The 18,119-nt window shown below is 40.1% G+C and overlaps 1 protein-coding gene across 1 annotated transcript in view; it reads left to right on the forward strand.

The window, feature by feature from the left end:
- Window positions 1–3,089: 3,089 nt before the first annotated feature.
- csf1r (colony stimulating factor 1 receptor) overlaps window positions 3,090–18,119 on the forward strand; it is a 41,321-nt gene continuing 26,291 nt past the window's right edge. Inside the window, exon 1 of the mRNA NM_001008180.1 lies at window positions 3,090–3,208. Coding sequence (NP_001008181.1) covers window positions 3,160–3,208 — 49 coding nt within the window. The 5' untranslated portion in view covers window positions 3,090–3,159. The remainder of the gene's footprint in view (window positions 3,209–18,119) is intronic.

Genomic DNA, 18,119 nt, shown 5'->3' on the forward strand with positions numbered 1-18,119 from the left:
GCTGATACCTGAGATGAAGACCTTTCAGTAGGGAGTGTTCCGGCCGACTATGGTCCAGGGGAGAGCTCTTAACCTGGTACCTGGCGTCTAATAAACCGGTCCCTAAAGAACGACAACAGAGCCGGGGTAGGCTAAACCCTTTTACAACTCCTGGATGGGGCTATTAACTGCCCTTGCTAAATAAGCTGACTACGCTCACCACTCCTAGAGGGTGCTATTAATAAAACTGACTGTGCTGGCTTGTTCTCATTCACGGGGCCCTGTCCCCGACTTTAGAAATGGCTGGTTCTCTTTACTGGGGCCTTATGCCTCAGACTCAATGACGTGAAGCCTTGAGACAACAGCAGCCAGAAAGGAAGACACTTCCTTGTGCAAGACACTATATAGTCTGCCAAGGGGAGTGGTCAACCTGGGCTAAACCTATAGGGGGTAGCCTAATAACTGTAACCTGAGTGTAGAGGGCTCTGCCCTATAACAGATAAGGAAAAGTAGGGAAGTAAAGCCATAGGGAGCTTAACCCTATGGGTCCCTACAATGTCAAACAGAAAAGTGTTAATAACAGGGGGCACTGCTGCAGTCCCTAGTTTGAAACATTTTGATTTACATTCAAATGTAAATACACCCCCTAAAAAATCCTTACTGTAAAATTTCCTCCTGGCAAACAGTGACAAGCTCTGTTTCATCCTTTGCTAAAAATGCCCTTAAATGGGTAGTTCACCTTCAAAGTTAACCTTTAGTCTGTTATCAAATGTCTTATCCCTTGTCGCTTACGGCAAAAAAATGACACGCCGCAAAAGTTGTATGCGTCATTTTTTTTACGTGTGAGCCCAAAATATGCAGCAACATTTTCACCATTCTGCTAATTTTTCGCCGTTTCACAACAAAACTTTTGAAAGATTTTTTCGCCACAGATTCGCTCATTGCTAGTCACTGACCCTAGCAGCCAACAAACTATTGCTCTACTGTACTTTATTATTAGTGAAGGCAAGAATGGCTAAAGGTTAGGCACCAGAAGCAAATTAAGAAACAGACCAGAGTCCAAAACCAGGAAAATACACTATTACAGGTGTGAGCAGGATCCAAGTAACCAGAAGCCAGCTTGGGGAAGGTAAAAAAATAAAATAACAGAATATAATGGAGCCTTGGCCCAAAAACCAGTAACTGCATACGGAAAGTGAGGGCAAGAGCATCTGAGCAGCTCCAAGGGGGCACATATGCACATTGCTACAGTAATTCATGGTAAAGTTGCAGCACACTAAGCTGGGGCCTGCTAAAATGCTAGAATTTTGGAGGAAACCGTGCTGCATTATTAGTTATAAAGGGCAGGTGCCCTTTAATAATTATGTTTCACAAACAGATTTTTATTTTTTTCCTATTGCATTGAGTTGAATTGTTTATTAGCGTGCATCCTCAACCTGACTCAACCTTATTTTTCCTACTGTGAACAACTTGACCATATTGTTTGTCAGTACTCTGCAAGGGAAATCTGCCCATGACTCACAGTATAGGTTTGTTGGCTGCAGCCAGGGAAACATTGGGTTGCAGAGCTCAGAAATACATAAATACTACACTAACTCTAAGATAGTAACAAGTATAAGTGTTAAGCTATGCAGTAATATATGTGCTCTCATACACGTCTCATACTTATCTAGTGTCATGTGACACAATGTCTGTTTGTTTATGCAGAAGTGTTAATAAAGCTGAGACTTCCTAAAGGAAGAGAAGCATGGTGTCTGTGTGCAGTTTCTCCTCTGTCTGACAGAAAGCTGAATGCTCAGATATCACATCCTATCTCTTAATCAGAATAGCAACAATAAGCGTAGTAGATTCATAAACATCCACTATAGTATCATTTTACTTTTAAAAGCTTCTCACAGTGTTTGGGAGTTATTATGGCTTAGTTGTTGGTCAAGTTACCTGGATGACACTTTTGCATGCCAAATAGAAGGAATTCTGGGAAGGAAGTTCAGGATCGCTCCTTAAATTTCAATTTTCATGGAATACCCTAGAGACTGAGCAACACCCACTGGGGCAATCTGCTAATTGGATTCCCAAGTGCAGGCCAGTTTCACCCCTTGCTGGGGGTTATCAGTGCAATGCAGCATATGTAGAGCCAGGGAAGTGAGTCCACAGTTTTTAAATAGTGCCGCATATGGACTGTGATTAAGGCTTTGTTTGGGCCATTGTAGGACACGGAGCTGGGCCAAGGAGAAGATGTGCCCAAAGTGTCAATCCCACCCCAGTACCTTCCAACCCCCCCCCCCCTGCTCTTGTTCCATGCAGGATGGCATGAACTTTATGTCGTTGTTTATGCTGCCTACCCCTAGTGCCTGTAGGTCAGCAGTTCTTAACCTGTGGGTCGAGACCCCTATGGGGGTCGAACGACCCTTTCATAGGGGTCGCCTAAGACCATCGGAAAACACATATTTCCGATGGTCTTAGGAATAATTTTATGGTTGGGGGTCACCACAACATGAAGAACTGTATTAAAGGGTCGCGGCATTAGGAAGGTTGAGAACCACTGCTGTAGGGCATTTGCTGATTTGCCCTTGAGCTACTCCACTATAACTTGTGTTATAACAGTATTTGGGATCATTGTCCTGCTTTAAAATAAAGTTGAGATCCCATATTTTATTTTCCCACTATCAGTATTTAACCATTGACCCCAGTGCCAGTTTTCTGCACACTGCAGAAAGTAAATGTAAGGTCTGTTCAAAACAAAAACCCTCCAATGTGATTAAATATTTCTGCTTGGGTTAACAGGTGCAGGGCTGACCAGATATATTTTGTCAGTTTGCCCTTGAAACTGAAAGTAATTGCTTACATGCTGCTCAACAGAAACTTAATTGGGCAAGTCAGATCTCTACAGTTTCATTGTCTCAAGTGAGCTCCATATCTCCCCCCCCCCCCCCCCCCCCCAGATCTACACTGCTCCATAGGCTTCCCTGTAAGGAGGCAGACTTTAGACTGTTCACATATGTGGTTATGTGCAATGTGGAAAGAAAGAACTTCCCAATTTATAACTCTTGCATGTGAAATGCTGATATCAGTTCATCCTTGTCTCTCTGGCCAGCAGGAACTCAGTGTTACAAGTGTAACCTTCAGACTTGCCGTATCTGAGTGCAAGAGAAAAGCTACTGCCCCATAGGAGAGGGCACCATGTACCCAGCAGTGCTCGCCCTGCTAGTCGCAACAATTGTCTACTATGGTAAGTCTTAAGGAGGTTGTTAATCCAAATATAACATTTTGCAAAATGAAAGCAAATGCCATTCTAAGAACCTTTCAAATATACATTGATTAGAACATTTTAAAAAAATGTATTTGTAAACATAATTGCTCTTCTACTCCTGCACTGCTGGTTCTCACCACTGAAACAATGTGGCAGGAGTTGTTTCTCCTGTAGCTAACAGTAATGATCAAAAGCTTAATGCTTGTTAGCTATATAGATCAATGATTTAATACTGCAAACCATTATTGGTTCTAATATCTGATGTGGGTATCAGTAAAAGGCTTTCTATTCTTATGTTGTCATGGATTCTAAATGACTGACTTTTCAGTGATTTCTTTTCTGTCCTGTTTCAATGTTCTAGAACAGGGAGATTAATCAGGCTCTGCGACAATGAATGTGTTATAGATGTTTCTGAATTTTGTGATAAAGGGTAGCATTCTCACGGCAGATGTGTTTTATTAAAAAATAGGTATGATGCCCTAACCAATCAGAATGTTCCTATTTATTGTAGCAGCTAATAGTTGATTGGTTGCTGTGGATTAATACTTCAGTGTACACAAGATAACTGCAAATAATTACAGTGAAATAGTTGTCATATTGGATATAATAGTCATTATAATTGATTGTACTCATTAGTTTATTTAAACACATTGTGTTTCTGTTTATCTTTATGGCAATATTCTGGGGGCATATCCTAAAGTTCAATTAATTTCTTTTTTTAAAATTCCAATTTTTTGTGCTACAAATTAGTTTTTCATGTAGAAAATGTGATTTTTTTTTACAAATTATTATGTGTCAAAACTGGAATAAATCTGAAAGTAAAAATACGCCATCTAAAAGCTGTCGAGGTCATGTAAAAGTCTATGGCAGCTGTGATTTTTTGGTTGGCTAATCTTTCTTTGCTTCGTGCTTTTAGAGGTTTTCTGGGGTTTTTGACACTTTCATATGTGCAACAAAACAGAAAATTTGCATTTTCATATTTTTTCCCATGTTTTTTTTTTGTTCTTCCTTTTTTATATCATTAAATCACTAGGCACTAGACTATTGTTCACTGACCATTAGGGTGAAGACACACGGAGATACTAGTAGCAGCTACTTGTCGTGGCTACTAAAATAGACAATGCTGATCATTTACTGATAATTGTCTCTACGTATGTTTTAGCAGAGGCAATTCTCAGTATTGTCTATGGCAGGATATTTTCTGGAGTTTAGTAGCCATTAAAAAGTAGCTGCTACTAGTAGCTTTGTGTGTCTTCACCCTTAGAGAGGACAAATACCTCTTCTGAAAAGCTCTCCTACTGGAACCCACAATCTCTCTACTGTAAGCATCACAAACTCTAAGGGGCACATTTATTTACCCACGAACGGGCCGAATGCGTCCGATTGTGTTTTTTTCGAAATGATCGGTATTTGGCGATTTTTCGGAAAATTGTCGCAACTTTTTCATTGCCATTCCGAATGTTGCGCAAAATTTGGCAATTTTTTCGTAGCGTTACTACTTGCACGAAAAGTCGCGACTTTTTCGTAGCCTTCGCGCCTAGTACGAAAGATTCAGATTCATTCAAGCTTCAGTATGGTGACTTTTCTTGGGCCAGGTTGGAGCTGCAGAGTGCCATTGAGCCCTGTGGGAGACTTTCCTTGGGCCGGGTTGGAGCTGCAGGGTGCCATTGAGCCCTATGGGAGACTTTCCTTGGGCCGGGTTGGAGCTGCAGAGTGCCATTGAGCCCTATGGGAGACTTTCCTTGGGCCGGGTTGGAGCTGCAGAGTGCCATTGAGCCCTATGGGAGACTTTCCTTGGGCCAGGTTGGAGCTGCAGAGTGCCATTGAGCCCTATGGGAGACTTTCCTTGGGCCGGGTTGGAGCTGCAGAGTGCCATTGAGCCCTATGGGAGACTTTCCTTGGGCCAGGTTGGAGCTGCAGAGTGCCATTGAGCCCTATGGGAGACTTTCCTTGGGCCAGGTTGGAGCTGCAGGGTGCCATTGAGTCCTATGGGAGGCTTCCAAAATTATGCTAAGTCTGAAAGTTTCGCCCACCGCTTACGAGCGCTCAATACGAAAAAGTCGCGACAAGATACGAGCGCATATTAATGGCTACGAAAAACTCGTGTTTTTTCACGCAAATCGTATTGGTAACGAAAAAGTCGCAACAATTTCCGAAAAGTCGTTAAGGCGCCAAAAAAATCGCAAAAAATACGAAAAAGTTGCAAAATGTTCGTTTTCCAATCGGAATTTCTCCAATTCAGATTCGTGGGTTAGTAAATGTGCCCCTAAGTGTTCAGAGCAAGGAGAAATATCTTTATTGCTTCCCCTGTACATAACAATAATATACAGAGAGCAGATTCTCGTTGGATGATCCTCTTGCATTCATTGAGCCGCTGACCTTGAAGAGCTAGGGAAAATTTTTATCAAGACTTCATCCCTGATGTCTCAGGATCACAGCTCCCAGCATGCTTTAGGGCATGGGTGTAAAACTCAATCACATAAGGGGGGTGAAATCTAAAACACAGGCTAAGTTGCGGGACAAATTTTTTATTAATATACTTAGTAAGATACTAAGGGGTATATTTATCACAATGTGTAAAAAGTGGAGTAAGACATTACCGGTGATGTTTCTCATAGCAGCCAATAGATGCTTTGCTACTGTTGAAATCTGATTACTGATTGGATGCCTTGGGCAACATTACTGGTAATGCTTCACTTCACTTTTTACACAGCATGATAAATATACCCCTTAGTCTTAGTTACTATGTGAGGAAAATGGAAATTGATCCGGCTGGATGGTCAGACACACTCACCAAGTGCCACATAAAACAGCCAGGTGGGCCGGATTTGGCCTTGTGTTTGACATATATGGTTTAGGGTGAAGACACACAGAGCCACTAGTTGCAGCTATTTGTCATGGCTACTAAAATAGACAATGCTGATCATTTACTGATAATTGTCTCCGGTGTTAGTAGCCATGAAAAAGGAGCTGCTACTAGTAGTTCAGTGTTTCTTCACCCTTAACCCTTCATATAATGGGGCATGGACATACATCCCTGCCAGAGTACCATACTATCATTTTATAAGAACATTACAAAGAAGAACCAGCCAGATACAGTCACATGCAAGATTCTCTTGACATTTGTTTGACCTTGGTACCTAATCATGAGTCTAGATCAATGTGATTTATCACAATGTTTGAGTCCTTTCAGGCAAAACCTAAAAACAGGTGAAAACAAGCCCTACTAAGTCTAGAAAGATACAAAAGGATGAGATGGCTCTGGACCATTGACCTTGAAACTTAATTCAGATATTTCAGCTTCTGTATCAAGACACCTTTGTCTTAGTTGTTCCTAATGACGGTGAAGATTTTCATTCATCAAGGTCATGGTATATCTAGTATAAATAAATCTAAAGCAACTGGACTTGCTAAGTAATCATTGAAGACGTTTCACTACTCATCTGAGCAACTTCTTCAGTTCAACTGACTGGTATGGGAAGTCCTCAACATATATACTCTTCCACTAATCCAATCACAATGCCACATTGTAACTCTTCAGAGAGGTGACATCTGAAGCTCACAGAGGTGTGAATGCTGTGGGGTTACTGTGATAGGATTTCCAAAGTATCATGCAACAGGTGTTACTTCAGTTGCATGAATGGATATGTGAAGAGTTCTGAAACCACCGGGGTACAGATGTTAGAACAGCATTGTATGTAGCAGAAAGTTGTACTAAAGAAGCTGCTCAGATGAGTAGTGAAACATCTTCAATAACTACTTTTAAGCAAGTCCATTTGCTTTAGATTTACCTATACTAGATACTCTCAAGGGAAGGTATTATATATGTTTATTAAAAGATGTTTCTTCTAGATAATCTTATCCTTTGAATGCATTATATTCAAACATATGCAGATCAGATTGTAGCCTAAGGCTAGTGCCACATGGGGCAGATTCTCAGCCTGCGGATATGCACAGGCCTGATGCTGGGTTTTTCTGGTGGGAGGGCATTTCGGGGAGAATAGTCGCCCATGATAGTCAAGATTTAACCGGGGGCAACTGATCTCCCCATGGACTATGGCCCTTAAATAGTTTGGCTCCCCAATGACAAATGGCAACTGGTCAAAATCAAGCATGTGGGCAAGGTAGTCACACAGCAACCTGAACGGCATTGATTTACATTTATAGATTGAAAACAATCAATTTCAGTAAGCTTACCTTTCGGATCTGGGATCAAAAAAACACAGGTAGAAGCAATTTGCTTTTTGTGAGTAAGACTGCCGTGGTATTGGTCATAAGGTGCATAAATCCATATATTGCTGGCTAAACAATCCTGCTGGATTTGTTTAATGTTTAAATGTTTTTTAGCTGATTTAAGAACCAAATCGTGAGTCCTATATAGAAAACCCCAGGTCTCAAGCATTTCGAATAACATATTCCCTATATATTATTCCCTATATTATTGTCTGCTTTTAAATGGTAACTAGTGATGAGCAAATTTTTTCACCAGGCATGGATTCACTGAGAAATTCTGCATTTCGAAAAACTGGCACAAAAATTCGCCAGTAAGGGAGGAAAAAGTCTCAGTTGAATCAAAAAAAGTTGCAGTCGTGGATAAAAAGTCACGTTCACAACAAATAAAAACACTCGAATGTGACAAAAAAGTCACGCAGTAGCCGCATTTCGCAAATTTTCCAGCAGTTTTGCAAATTTGTCAGCAAAACGGGACAGATTTGCTCATCACTAATGGTAACATATTTCACAGTGATATAGAATACAGGGAAATACAGTCAAAGCTACAAATGGAAATAGCCATTAGGCCAGGTGGCCCTATCCAGCCATGCTGCAACAATCACAGCCACTGACCACAATTAAAAGAGTGCTGAGGACAGTAAAGTGGAGAATCCGTCTTTGTTGGGATCCATATAACCATAAAACACCACAGGGTCACTTGCTTATAGCTTGTTATTTAATTGCTAATGAGCACGTGGAGTATAGAGTAGGGACATGCTACAGAATTAGGGGAGAGTGCAGGTTTTTACTGCTGGTTAGACACTCAGTCTTCATTGGCAAACTATGAACATCATTGCACAACAGCTCAGGAAACTATGGCCAGTAGTTACCGTAAATAGGGGAAGTGTAGGATATGCAATTCCCCTAGAAGTTAAGATGCTCTGAAGATTTTTGTTATGCAATGTTAACTAGCTAAGAGACTGCACTAGAAATACACGCAAGGGCTATGTCACACCAAGAGGCTAGAATATTTGCCCCTTACAGAACAATTCAACTAATATTTAGCCAACTTTGTGTATCAGCTTCTCCCTGTTTGGATATTTACAGTATGGTCCATTCCTTGGGCAGGTTGCCATATGGCTTAATGCCATATGCATTATTAGGCATATATTTGGTTCACACAGAAGTAGCCCTTTGCTTATTGGCTAGAAGCTGATGTAATCCTTGGCAGATTTTTCTCTCTGTCTCAGGTCATGTGCCTGCTAGCTGCCAGCTCATTCAAGCTGAATTCCCAGCCAACTGTATTGAAAAACTGCTTTCTAACAGCAATGAAAACAAAGGATACACTGGCACAATATGTTTCAGAGAAGGTGCCTATCTCTCAGAGACTCCCAGTCCAAAACAACCAGTCAGGCTATTGGGGTCTTGATGAGGCAAACTTTAACCCTTTTACTGCCAGCTGTTTTGGTCAAAGCGGAACTTGTATTGCCAGACAGTTTTTGAACATTTTGCACTGTTTCACTTTAGGGGCCTTTCCTCGGGGGGACTTTTAGTTTACCCAGGAAAACAATATATCGTTTTTTTCAGAACAACCTAAGCTTTCAAAATATGGTAGAATTTTTGTGTAATTCCAATTCTGTAACAAGATATAGGCTTCTAAATGTCTAAAAATGCAAAAAAAATCAAATTTTCCATAATATAATCACATATACTAGAAACAAAAATTATTTTATGCACGAATATACAACTGATTTGGAAAGTCCCATGTCTCCTGAACGTGCCAATACCAAATATATATAGTTTTATGGAGATTTCTCACTTGTATAGGTCAAAAACTCCCAGCAGTACACTACCAAATTTCCAAAGCACTGCTCCAGAAGGCTCCATACTTTAGATTTCAAGGCCAAAAATTCCACTAACAGAAGGTTTATCCCAGAAAATTGTACATTTTTGGAAAGAACAGATTCTGGGGAATACAGAATAGGCATAACTGTCTGTCTACTCCAAACTATCAAGTCACAATGCTTTCCTAAAGTTATTGGTTTTTATCAAAATTTTTGATTTTTTTTAAAAATCGCTTCAAAGCTTCCAGTCTATAGTATCTTATCTCCTACAGGTCATAAAGTAACCAAATAAAACACCCTAAATATGAACGCCAGGGGTCCACTGAACAGTTTGATGCCCAATATGTATAGGTTTACCTAAGTATGTGGCATGTAGGGGCCCCAATGTGAACATACCCCCATATGTACTGTCATTTCTGTCATTTCAGCTCCTGCAAAATCAACACATTTACATCATTATATGTGGGATAAAGCTAGTAAAAAGTACGCTCACCCCAGAAAGTCATATATTTCTGGAAAGTACACATTCCCCCGAATCTAAAATGGGTACCCATGTCTTTCTACTCCAAAGTACCAAGCCGCACAGCTTTTCTAAAGTTAGCAAATTTGATGACATTTCCAAAAATCCCCTCAAAGCTTCCACTTTGCAGCATCTTATCTCCCACATAGCATTAGGTACCAAGATAAAACACCCTAAATTTGAACGCCAGGGGTCCACTGAACAGTTTGATGCCCAATATGTATAGGTTTACCTAAGTATGTGGCATGTAGGGGCCCCAATGTGAACATACCCCCATATGTACTGTCACTTCTGTCATTTCAGCTCCTGCAAAATCAACACATTTACATCATTATATGTGGGATAAAGCTAGTAAAAAGTACGCTCACCCCAGAAAGTCATATATTTTTGGAAAGTACACATTCCCCCGAATCTAAAATGGGTACCCATGTCTTTCTACTCCAAAGTACCAAGCCACACAGCTTTTCTAAAGTTAGCAATTTTGATAACATTTCCAAAAATCCCCTCAAAGCTTCCACTTTGCAGCATCTTATCTCCAACATAGCATTAGGTACCAAGATAAAACACCCTAAATTTGAACGCCAGGGGTCCACTGAACAGTTTGATGCCCAATATGTATAGGTTTACCTAAGTATGTGGCATGTAGGGGCCCCAATGTGAACATACCCCCATATGTACTGTCACTTCTGTCATTTCAGCTCCTGCAAAATCAACACATTTACATCATTATATGTGGGATAAAGCTAGTAAAAAGTACGCTCACCCCAGAAAGTCATATATTTTTGGAAAGTACACATTCCCCCGAATCTAAAATGGGTACCCATGTCTTTCTACTCCAAAGTACCAAGCCACACAGCTTTTCTAAAGTTAGAAATTTTGATGACATTTCCAAAAACCCCCTCAAAGCTTCCACTTTGCAGCATCTTATCTCCCACATAGCATTAGGTACCAAGATAAAACACCCTGAATTTGAACACCAGGGGTCCACTGAACAGTTTGATGCCCAATATGTATAGGTTTACCTAAGTATGTGGCATGTAGGGGCCCCAATGTGAACATACCCCCATATGTACTGTCATTTCTGTCATTTCAGCTCCTGCAAAATCAACACATTTACATCATTATATGTGGGATAAAGCTAGTAAAAAGTACGCTTACCCCAGAAAGTCATATATTTTTGGAAAGTACACATTCCCCCGAATCTAAAATGGGTACCCATGTCTTTCTACTCCAAAGTACCAAGCCGCACAGCTTTTCTAAAGTTAGCAATTTTGATGACATTTACAAAAATCCCCTCAAAGCTTCCACTTTACAGCATCTTATCTTCCACATAGCATTAGGTACCAAGATAAAACACCCTAAATATGAACGTCAGGGGTCCACTGAACAGTTTGATGCCCAATATGTATAGGTTTACCTAAGTATGTGGCATGTAGGGGCCCCAATGGGAACATACCCCCATATGATCTATCATTTCAGCTCCTGCAAAATCAACACATTTACATCCTTTATGTGGGATAATGCTACAAAAAAGTATGCTCACCCCAGAAAGCCATATATTTTTGGAAAGTACACATCCCCCCCGAATCTTTAATAGGTAAACATTTCTTCTTGCTTCAAAGTACCAAGCTGTAAAGCTTTCCTAAGTTTGCAGATTTATATGACATTTTGAAAATCGCATAAAAATGTTGCAATTTGCCGCATTTATCTCTCAAAATTTCTTGATAAAGATCAGATAAAGACAAATCACCCAAAATAGGAACACCAGAGGCCTACTGAACAGTTTGATGCCCAATATGCATAGATATACCAAAGTCTGCGGTATGTACTGAACCCAAAATGAAAATACAGCATAAGGATTTCTCGCCTGCCAGCTCAGCTTTTGCACACAGAGCCCCCTGTCAGTGTATTATGTGCCAAAACTTCCCCTAACTATACAGTGACCCCCACAAAACCGTATATTTTTGGAAAGTACACATTCTGACAAATCCAACAAGGGTAAAGAGTCCTTTCTACACCAAAGTACCAATCTGCAAAGCTTTCCTAAAGTTATTGTTTTTTATGACATTTCAGAAAATCGCCTAAAAATGTTGCAATTTGCCGCATTTATCTCACACAATTTCTTGTGTACAAAAGCAAGTCACCCCAAATAGGAACACCAGAGGCCTACTGAACAGTTTGATGCCCAATATGCATAGATATACCAAAGTCTGAGGTATGTACTGAACCCAAAATGAAAATACCGCATAAGGATTTCTCGCCTGCCAGCTCAGCTTTTGCACACAGAGCCCCCTGTCAGTGTATTATGTGCTGTAACCCCCCCCCCAACTATACAGTGACCCCCACAAAACCATATATTTTTGGAAAGTACACATTCTGACAAATCCAACAAGGGTAAAGAGTCCTTTCTACACCAAAGTACCAATCTGCAGAGCTTTCCTAAAATTATTGGTTTTTATGACATTTCAGAAAATCGCCTAAAAATGTTGCAATTTGCCTCATTTAACTCACACAATTTCTTGCGTACAAAGGCATGTCACCCCAAATAGGAACACCAGAGGCCTACTGAACAGTTTGATGCCCAATATGCATAGATATACCAAAGTCTGCGGTATGTACTGAACCCAAAATGAATAGCGCATAAGGATTTCTCGCCTGCCAGCTCAGCTTTTGCACACAGAGCCCCCTGTCAGCGTATTATGTGCAGTAACCCCCCTAACTATACCGAGACCCCCACAAAACCATATATTTTTGGAAAGTACACATTCTGATGAATTCAAAATAGGTAAAGTTATTTTTGTACACCAAAGTTACACCTGGCAAAGCTACGCTAAAAACAGATTAGGAACACATATACAGGGATAAAAATGCAATAAAACCACAAATCAGTGAAACAACAAAATAAGTCACATGACAGTGTAATTAGAGGTCAGAATATCTGATCCAATAGTTACGCTGTCAAAATAAACAGTTTTTAGGTAAAAGAAACTAAAAACAAAGTGGTAAAATGAAAAAAAAAAAAAAAAAAAAAGTGTTTGTGTATACATGTGTGTACATGTGTAAAAGTTGTGTGATAGTGTGTAAGTGTGTATATGAGTGTAAATAAGTGTAAATAAGTGTATAAAAGTGTGAAAAATGAAAAAAAAAAATCAAACAAACAAACAAAAAAAAATGCTAAAATGTGTGCTGTAAGTGTGTGTAAATGTATGTAAGTGTGTATAAATGTATGTAAAAGTGTGTGTAAGTGTATAAATGCAAAAAAAAAATAATACTCCTTACCTGTCCTGAAGACCGATCTCCTCCTCCTTCAGTGGCACCGGCGCTGGGGGAGAGAGAGGAAGCAGGAAGCAGCAGACGCGATGCAATCGCGTCTGCTGCTTCCTGGAGGGTCCTGCGAGCGATCGGCTCGCAGGACCCTGATGACAGCCCCCCTGGCACGTTGCCCAGGGGGGCTGTCATCGATAGAAACTCTCTGCAGCGGCGGCACATGCCGCCGCTGCAGAGAGAATACCTTAAACACCAACGACGTATGGGACACGTCGTTGGCGTTTAAGGCCTTTTACTGCCAGCACGTATGCCATACGTGCTTGGCAGTAAAAGAGTTAATTCTTGTTTTTTGGCTTCTTATGTATGGATAAATAAATTTACAGTGTTCTTATCTAACTACACTGCTTCTTGGCCACTTTTTGTGAACAATCCGGATGTACCTGCCAGCATTGTTTCTAATTTGAACTTCCTACTGGCTCCCTCAGCTGAAGGTCTGGGGCATGAGCACCCGGACCCACCTGAACTAAGGGTAAGATGTCTACTTCAAATTTGCTCTAACTGTGACTATTTGGTGTGATTCTGTAAACTTTAATTCAAGCCATGAATATTATGTCAAATATATCCTTATGTAAATTATATCCTTAGTGATGTCATCTGAGTTAAGTGATGTAATTTCTGTCACGTGACTCACTAAAACTTGTATATTATAATAAATAAAGAACCCCATATTGTAAAATATGAGGATATTATAAGTCACTTCGAAGTTCCATGACCTGTATAAAAGCTTTTATACAGTCACTCCTTGGTGACTTATAATATCCCTATATTTTACAATAGGGGATTCTTTATTCACTATATAAATTGCTTCGGATTAAAATGACCCTTGTGTGGAGTTAAAAATCTAAGGTCCCTGTCACAATCACACACACTGTGGATAGTTTTATCAGATGCCAATTATGCCTGTATGTTTTTGGAGTCTGAGAAAAAAAAGGAGACCACTTGCATGTATGGCAATATAGATGCATTACGTATAAAGACAGATATTTTACAAAGGAGCCATGGACCTTCCTTAAATTATAGTGCTTCTCTAAAATATGCCAACAGTTTTGGTCTCCAGTGCTAAAAGGGATATTATTGAATTACAAAGGGTCCAGAGAAGGGCAACTAAGCTGGTAAAGGGTATGGAAAGGCTTAGTTATAAAGGAAAAGCTGGCCCAGTTGGGTCTGTTTACACTGGAGAAGAGGCGCTTAGGTAACTTATGAAAACTATGTATAGAGGACTGCAGTGCCCCAATAGCGCTCTCTGCACAGATAGGGGGCATAGAACATTTAGGCCTCAACATATAAGGGGATCATGTAATAATCTTTCTAATGCTTTATTTACCAGTAGGTCTTTCCAGCTGACATAAAGGCGCCCATTCCAATTAGAAGATCCCCAAACAGTGGCTCAGGAGCATCATGCTGCTCACCATCCCCTTTGGTGTTGCTCCCAGGGGCCTCACAGTAGGAGCCCATTTTTACATTTCTGACACAGTTTTACTATAAGCAGAGCCTGCAGTCCAGCAACCCTAATTTGGCATCCCCAAAGATTTTTTTTTGCTTGTGTGGATCCCCAACACTTTATACATCTGCGTGTGGCTCACAAGTAAAAAAAAAAATGTTTTTTTTTTTTACAGTGAGAGCTGTGAAGTTGTGGAATTCTCTCCATGGGCACTGAGGTCTCAAATATACTAGCAATTTAACACTTCTGAAGATAACTAATATAGCATTTATAGTGGGGGGAGTCCCCCATGAATACAGTTTTTTAATTAGAGGCCCCTGTAAATCTAACCACTCCATAGGCTAATACAATAACTAGATCTACTTTTGCTAGTAGGATCCAATATGTAAACTCTACATTTTCCTACCATGTATATAAGTTGGGTATAATTTGTACTGCATATACCTCCTCCGTTAGCCAGCACCATCACATTTTCCTAAAGCAAATAACAGATTTCAGCTGGCAGGAATAAGAATGCAGGCTTACACAGGCAGAACTTACTTTATTAAAAAGTCCTGCTTGAACTGAACACTGTAATGGTTTAACTAAGCTCAGTAGAGGGGTTATGAGAAAAAAAAAAACATGTTTATCCAGCAGAGTGAACAGCTAGAGCAGAATTTCTATGGAAATCAGCATTGTTATCTCTTCACTGGCTGGTAGACTGAAGGGGGTGTTTGGTAACTTGAACTGAAAAGAACTGAGAATGCTCAGTAGCCAACAGCCAAAGCAAATTCCTGAGGAAGGAGGCCGAGTGGGTTAGTAAATATGTGGATGTTGCAGCCTTGCTATTAACCTTTTAAAGGAACAGTAACACCAAAAAATGTAAGTGTATAAAAGTAAATAAAATATAATGTGCTGCTGCCCTGCACTGGTAAAAGTTGTGTGTTTACTTCAGAAAGTCTACTATAATTTATATTAATAAGTTGCTATGTAGCCCCAGGGGCAGCCATTCAAAGGAGAAAAGGCACAGGCACGTAGCAGATAACAGATAAAACACTATTGTATTCTACAGAACTTATCCGTTATCTGCTATGTAACCTGTGCCTTTTCTCCTTTTTTCCAGCTTGAATGGCTGCCCCCGGGGCTACACAGCAGCTTATTATATAAATTATAGTAGTGTTACTGTAGCAAACACACCAGTGTTACCAGTGCAGGGCAACAGTGCATTATATTTTTATTACTTTAAAGCTCTTTTATTTTTTGGTGTTACTGTTCCTTTAACAATCGGAGTGACAGGTATTATTTAAAAAAGGCAGTTAAACTTTTTTGTGGGGGCTTAGTTTATATCCTATTAAGTGACCTATTAAAGAATCTTATCAAACTGGAATATATATATCAGTAAATATTGCCCTTTTACATGTTTTTTTCCTTGAGCCGCCATTTAGTGATGGGCTGTGTGCTCCCTGACAGGAAGTAATGCAGCTCTAACTGTAACAGGAAGTAGTGTGGGAGTAAAAGACAGAATTCTGTCCATTAATTGGCTGATGTAACATAATGTGTATGTGTGCCCTTGGTTTGTTTGTGGGTGCTATGAATCGCATAGTCCCAGAGGGCGGCCCTAATACTTAAAATGGCAATTTTCTATAAAGGATTACCTAATACTACTAAAAAAGTGTAGTTTTGTATTCAGATGAAGCAGGGTTTTACATATTAACTGTTCAATATATTTTTATAGAGGCCTACAGTGTTTGAGGGGTATAGTTTTCCTCTAAACATTTTTTACCACCTGTATACAGCAGGTCACATGGTTAATAGACAATGAACAATAGGAATATGTAATGATAACCATGGAAGGATCATTGTGCTTGAATGTGCTTAAAAAATAAACTTTTATAAAATGATATAATTTGAAAAAGTTACACAAGATACAACCTTGGAACATACAGTTAAGTCCTGTATGTATGGCAGGACTTCAAACCTCCAACTAGGGTTGCCACCTCTGCCGCCATTTGTCGGCGGGCAGTGACATCACAAGGGGCAGGGAAGAGGCGGGGCCATTACATTATGAGGGTGGGGAAGAGATGGGGTTGTGACACCACTGGGCGGGCTATGACACGGCGATTGCGACTGGTCGATCACCACGGCAATTTTAGTGAGTCCTGTCCGGTTTTCCTAATTTGGAAAACTGGGCAGGAGGTTTTGACAGGGCTGCCCGGGTCAAAACTGGACAGGTGGCAACCCTACCTCCCACCATTAATAAATACATGACTTAATGTAAAATGGAGGTGAATTAAGATAATGAAACAGATCCAAACAGTACATGAAGCAATTTCAGTCAGAGACTGAGTGCTCCCAACAATAACAAAGTGTGAAAGCAGAACAATAGTGGGTGTAAAAGCGAGGGGGAACATGGACGCATTTCCTTATGCAATATGTTTCCTGAGCCTTACAAACACTCCAGTTTTGACGCTGTCCCACAAGTCTCGCTTCCCTATCACCTAGAGCTAGAGATAATTAATGCTGAGTGGACTAAACCAAAACTGTTCTCATTAGTAACTGTGGTTTCCATTTTTTGTTAACATTGCAAAATGCACTTCTCTGTAGGTTTCACAAATGCACGCAAAGTGCAGAACCAACAGCACTGGGGTTAAGATGTATAAAAGCTTCATTTAAAAGCTTACTTTAAAGGGATTCTGTCGCAGGAAAACATGCTTACTTACAAAATGCATCAGTTACTGGCGCTGCTCCAGCAGAATCCTGCTTTGACCGATTTTTTCATATTTCATTTTAAAATTTCACTTGGGGCTTGCCATATTCTTCATTTCCCGGGGTGCCACAGCCATGTGACCTGTGCTCTGATAAACTTCAGTCACACTTTACTGCTGCGCTGCAAGTTTGAGTGATAACACCCCCCCAGCAGCTGATCAGCAGAACAATGGGAAGGGAGCAAGATAGCAGCTCCCTGTCACCTGTATTACTAAATATGCTCCCGTGCTGTCACTCAATATTATAACACCCAAGTCTGGCAAAGGCTTGGGTCTTACATTGAGAAGGAAACAATAAGTTACCTGAAAGCAGTTCTAATGTGTAGCGCTGGCTCCTTCTGAAAGCTCAGACTCAGGCACAATGCACTGAGATGGCACCTACACACCAATATTACAGCTAAAAAAATACATTTGTTGGTCCAAGAATAACATTTTGTATGGTAGAGTAAGTTATTTGCTATGTAAACAGTGTAATTATAAAAAAAAAACTGAACCAGAATCCCTTTAAAGTCATTGCTTTATATTTAGAAGGCATATAATAACATTTGTTTCAAATTCCATTTGTGCAAATTGAATAAATCAATCTTTATCAGAGTGTCAGTGTACAAATCAAAGGCAAAGACAAACGTGAAATTTGCAAAATATTAAAGAGTGCTGTGGGGTGTTAGTGCCCGGGGCAGCGCTAATGTCAAACAACCAAAATGTTAAGCTCCAAGAAGTTAGCAACCATTGTGCTAAACTGAATATAATGCAAGTTAATGGGAGCTTATTCGTAAATCATCATGTGCTATATTGCTACAAA

This window comes from Xenopus tropicalis, chromosome 3 (genome assembly GCF_000004195.4).
Source record: "Xenopus tropicalis strain Nigerian chromosome 3, UCB_Xtro_10.0, whole genome shotgun sequence".
NCBI lineage: Eukaryota > Metazoa > Chordata > Amphibia > Anura > Pipidae > Xenopus > Xenopus tropicalis.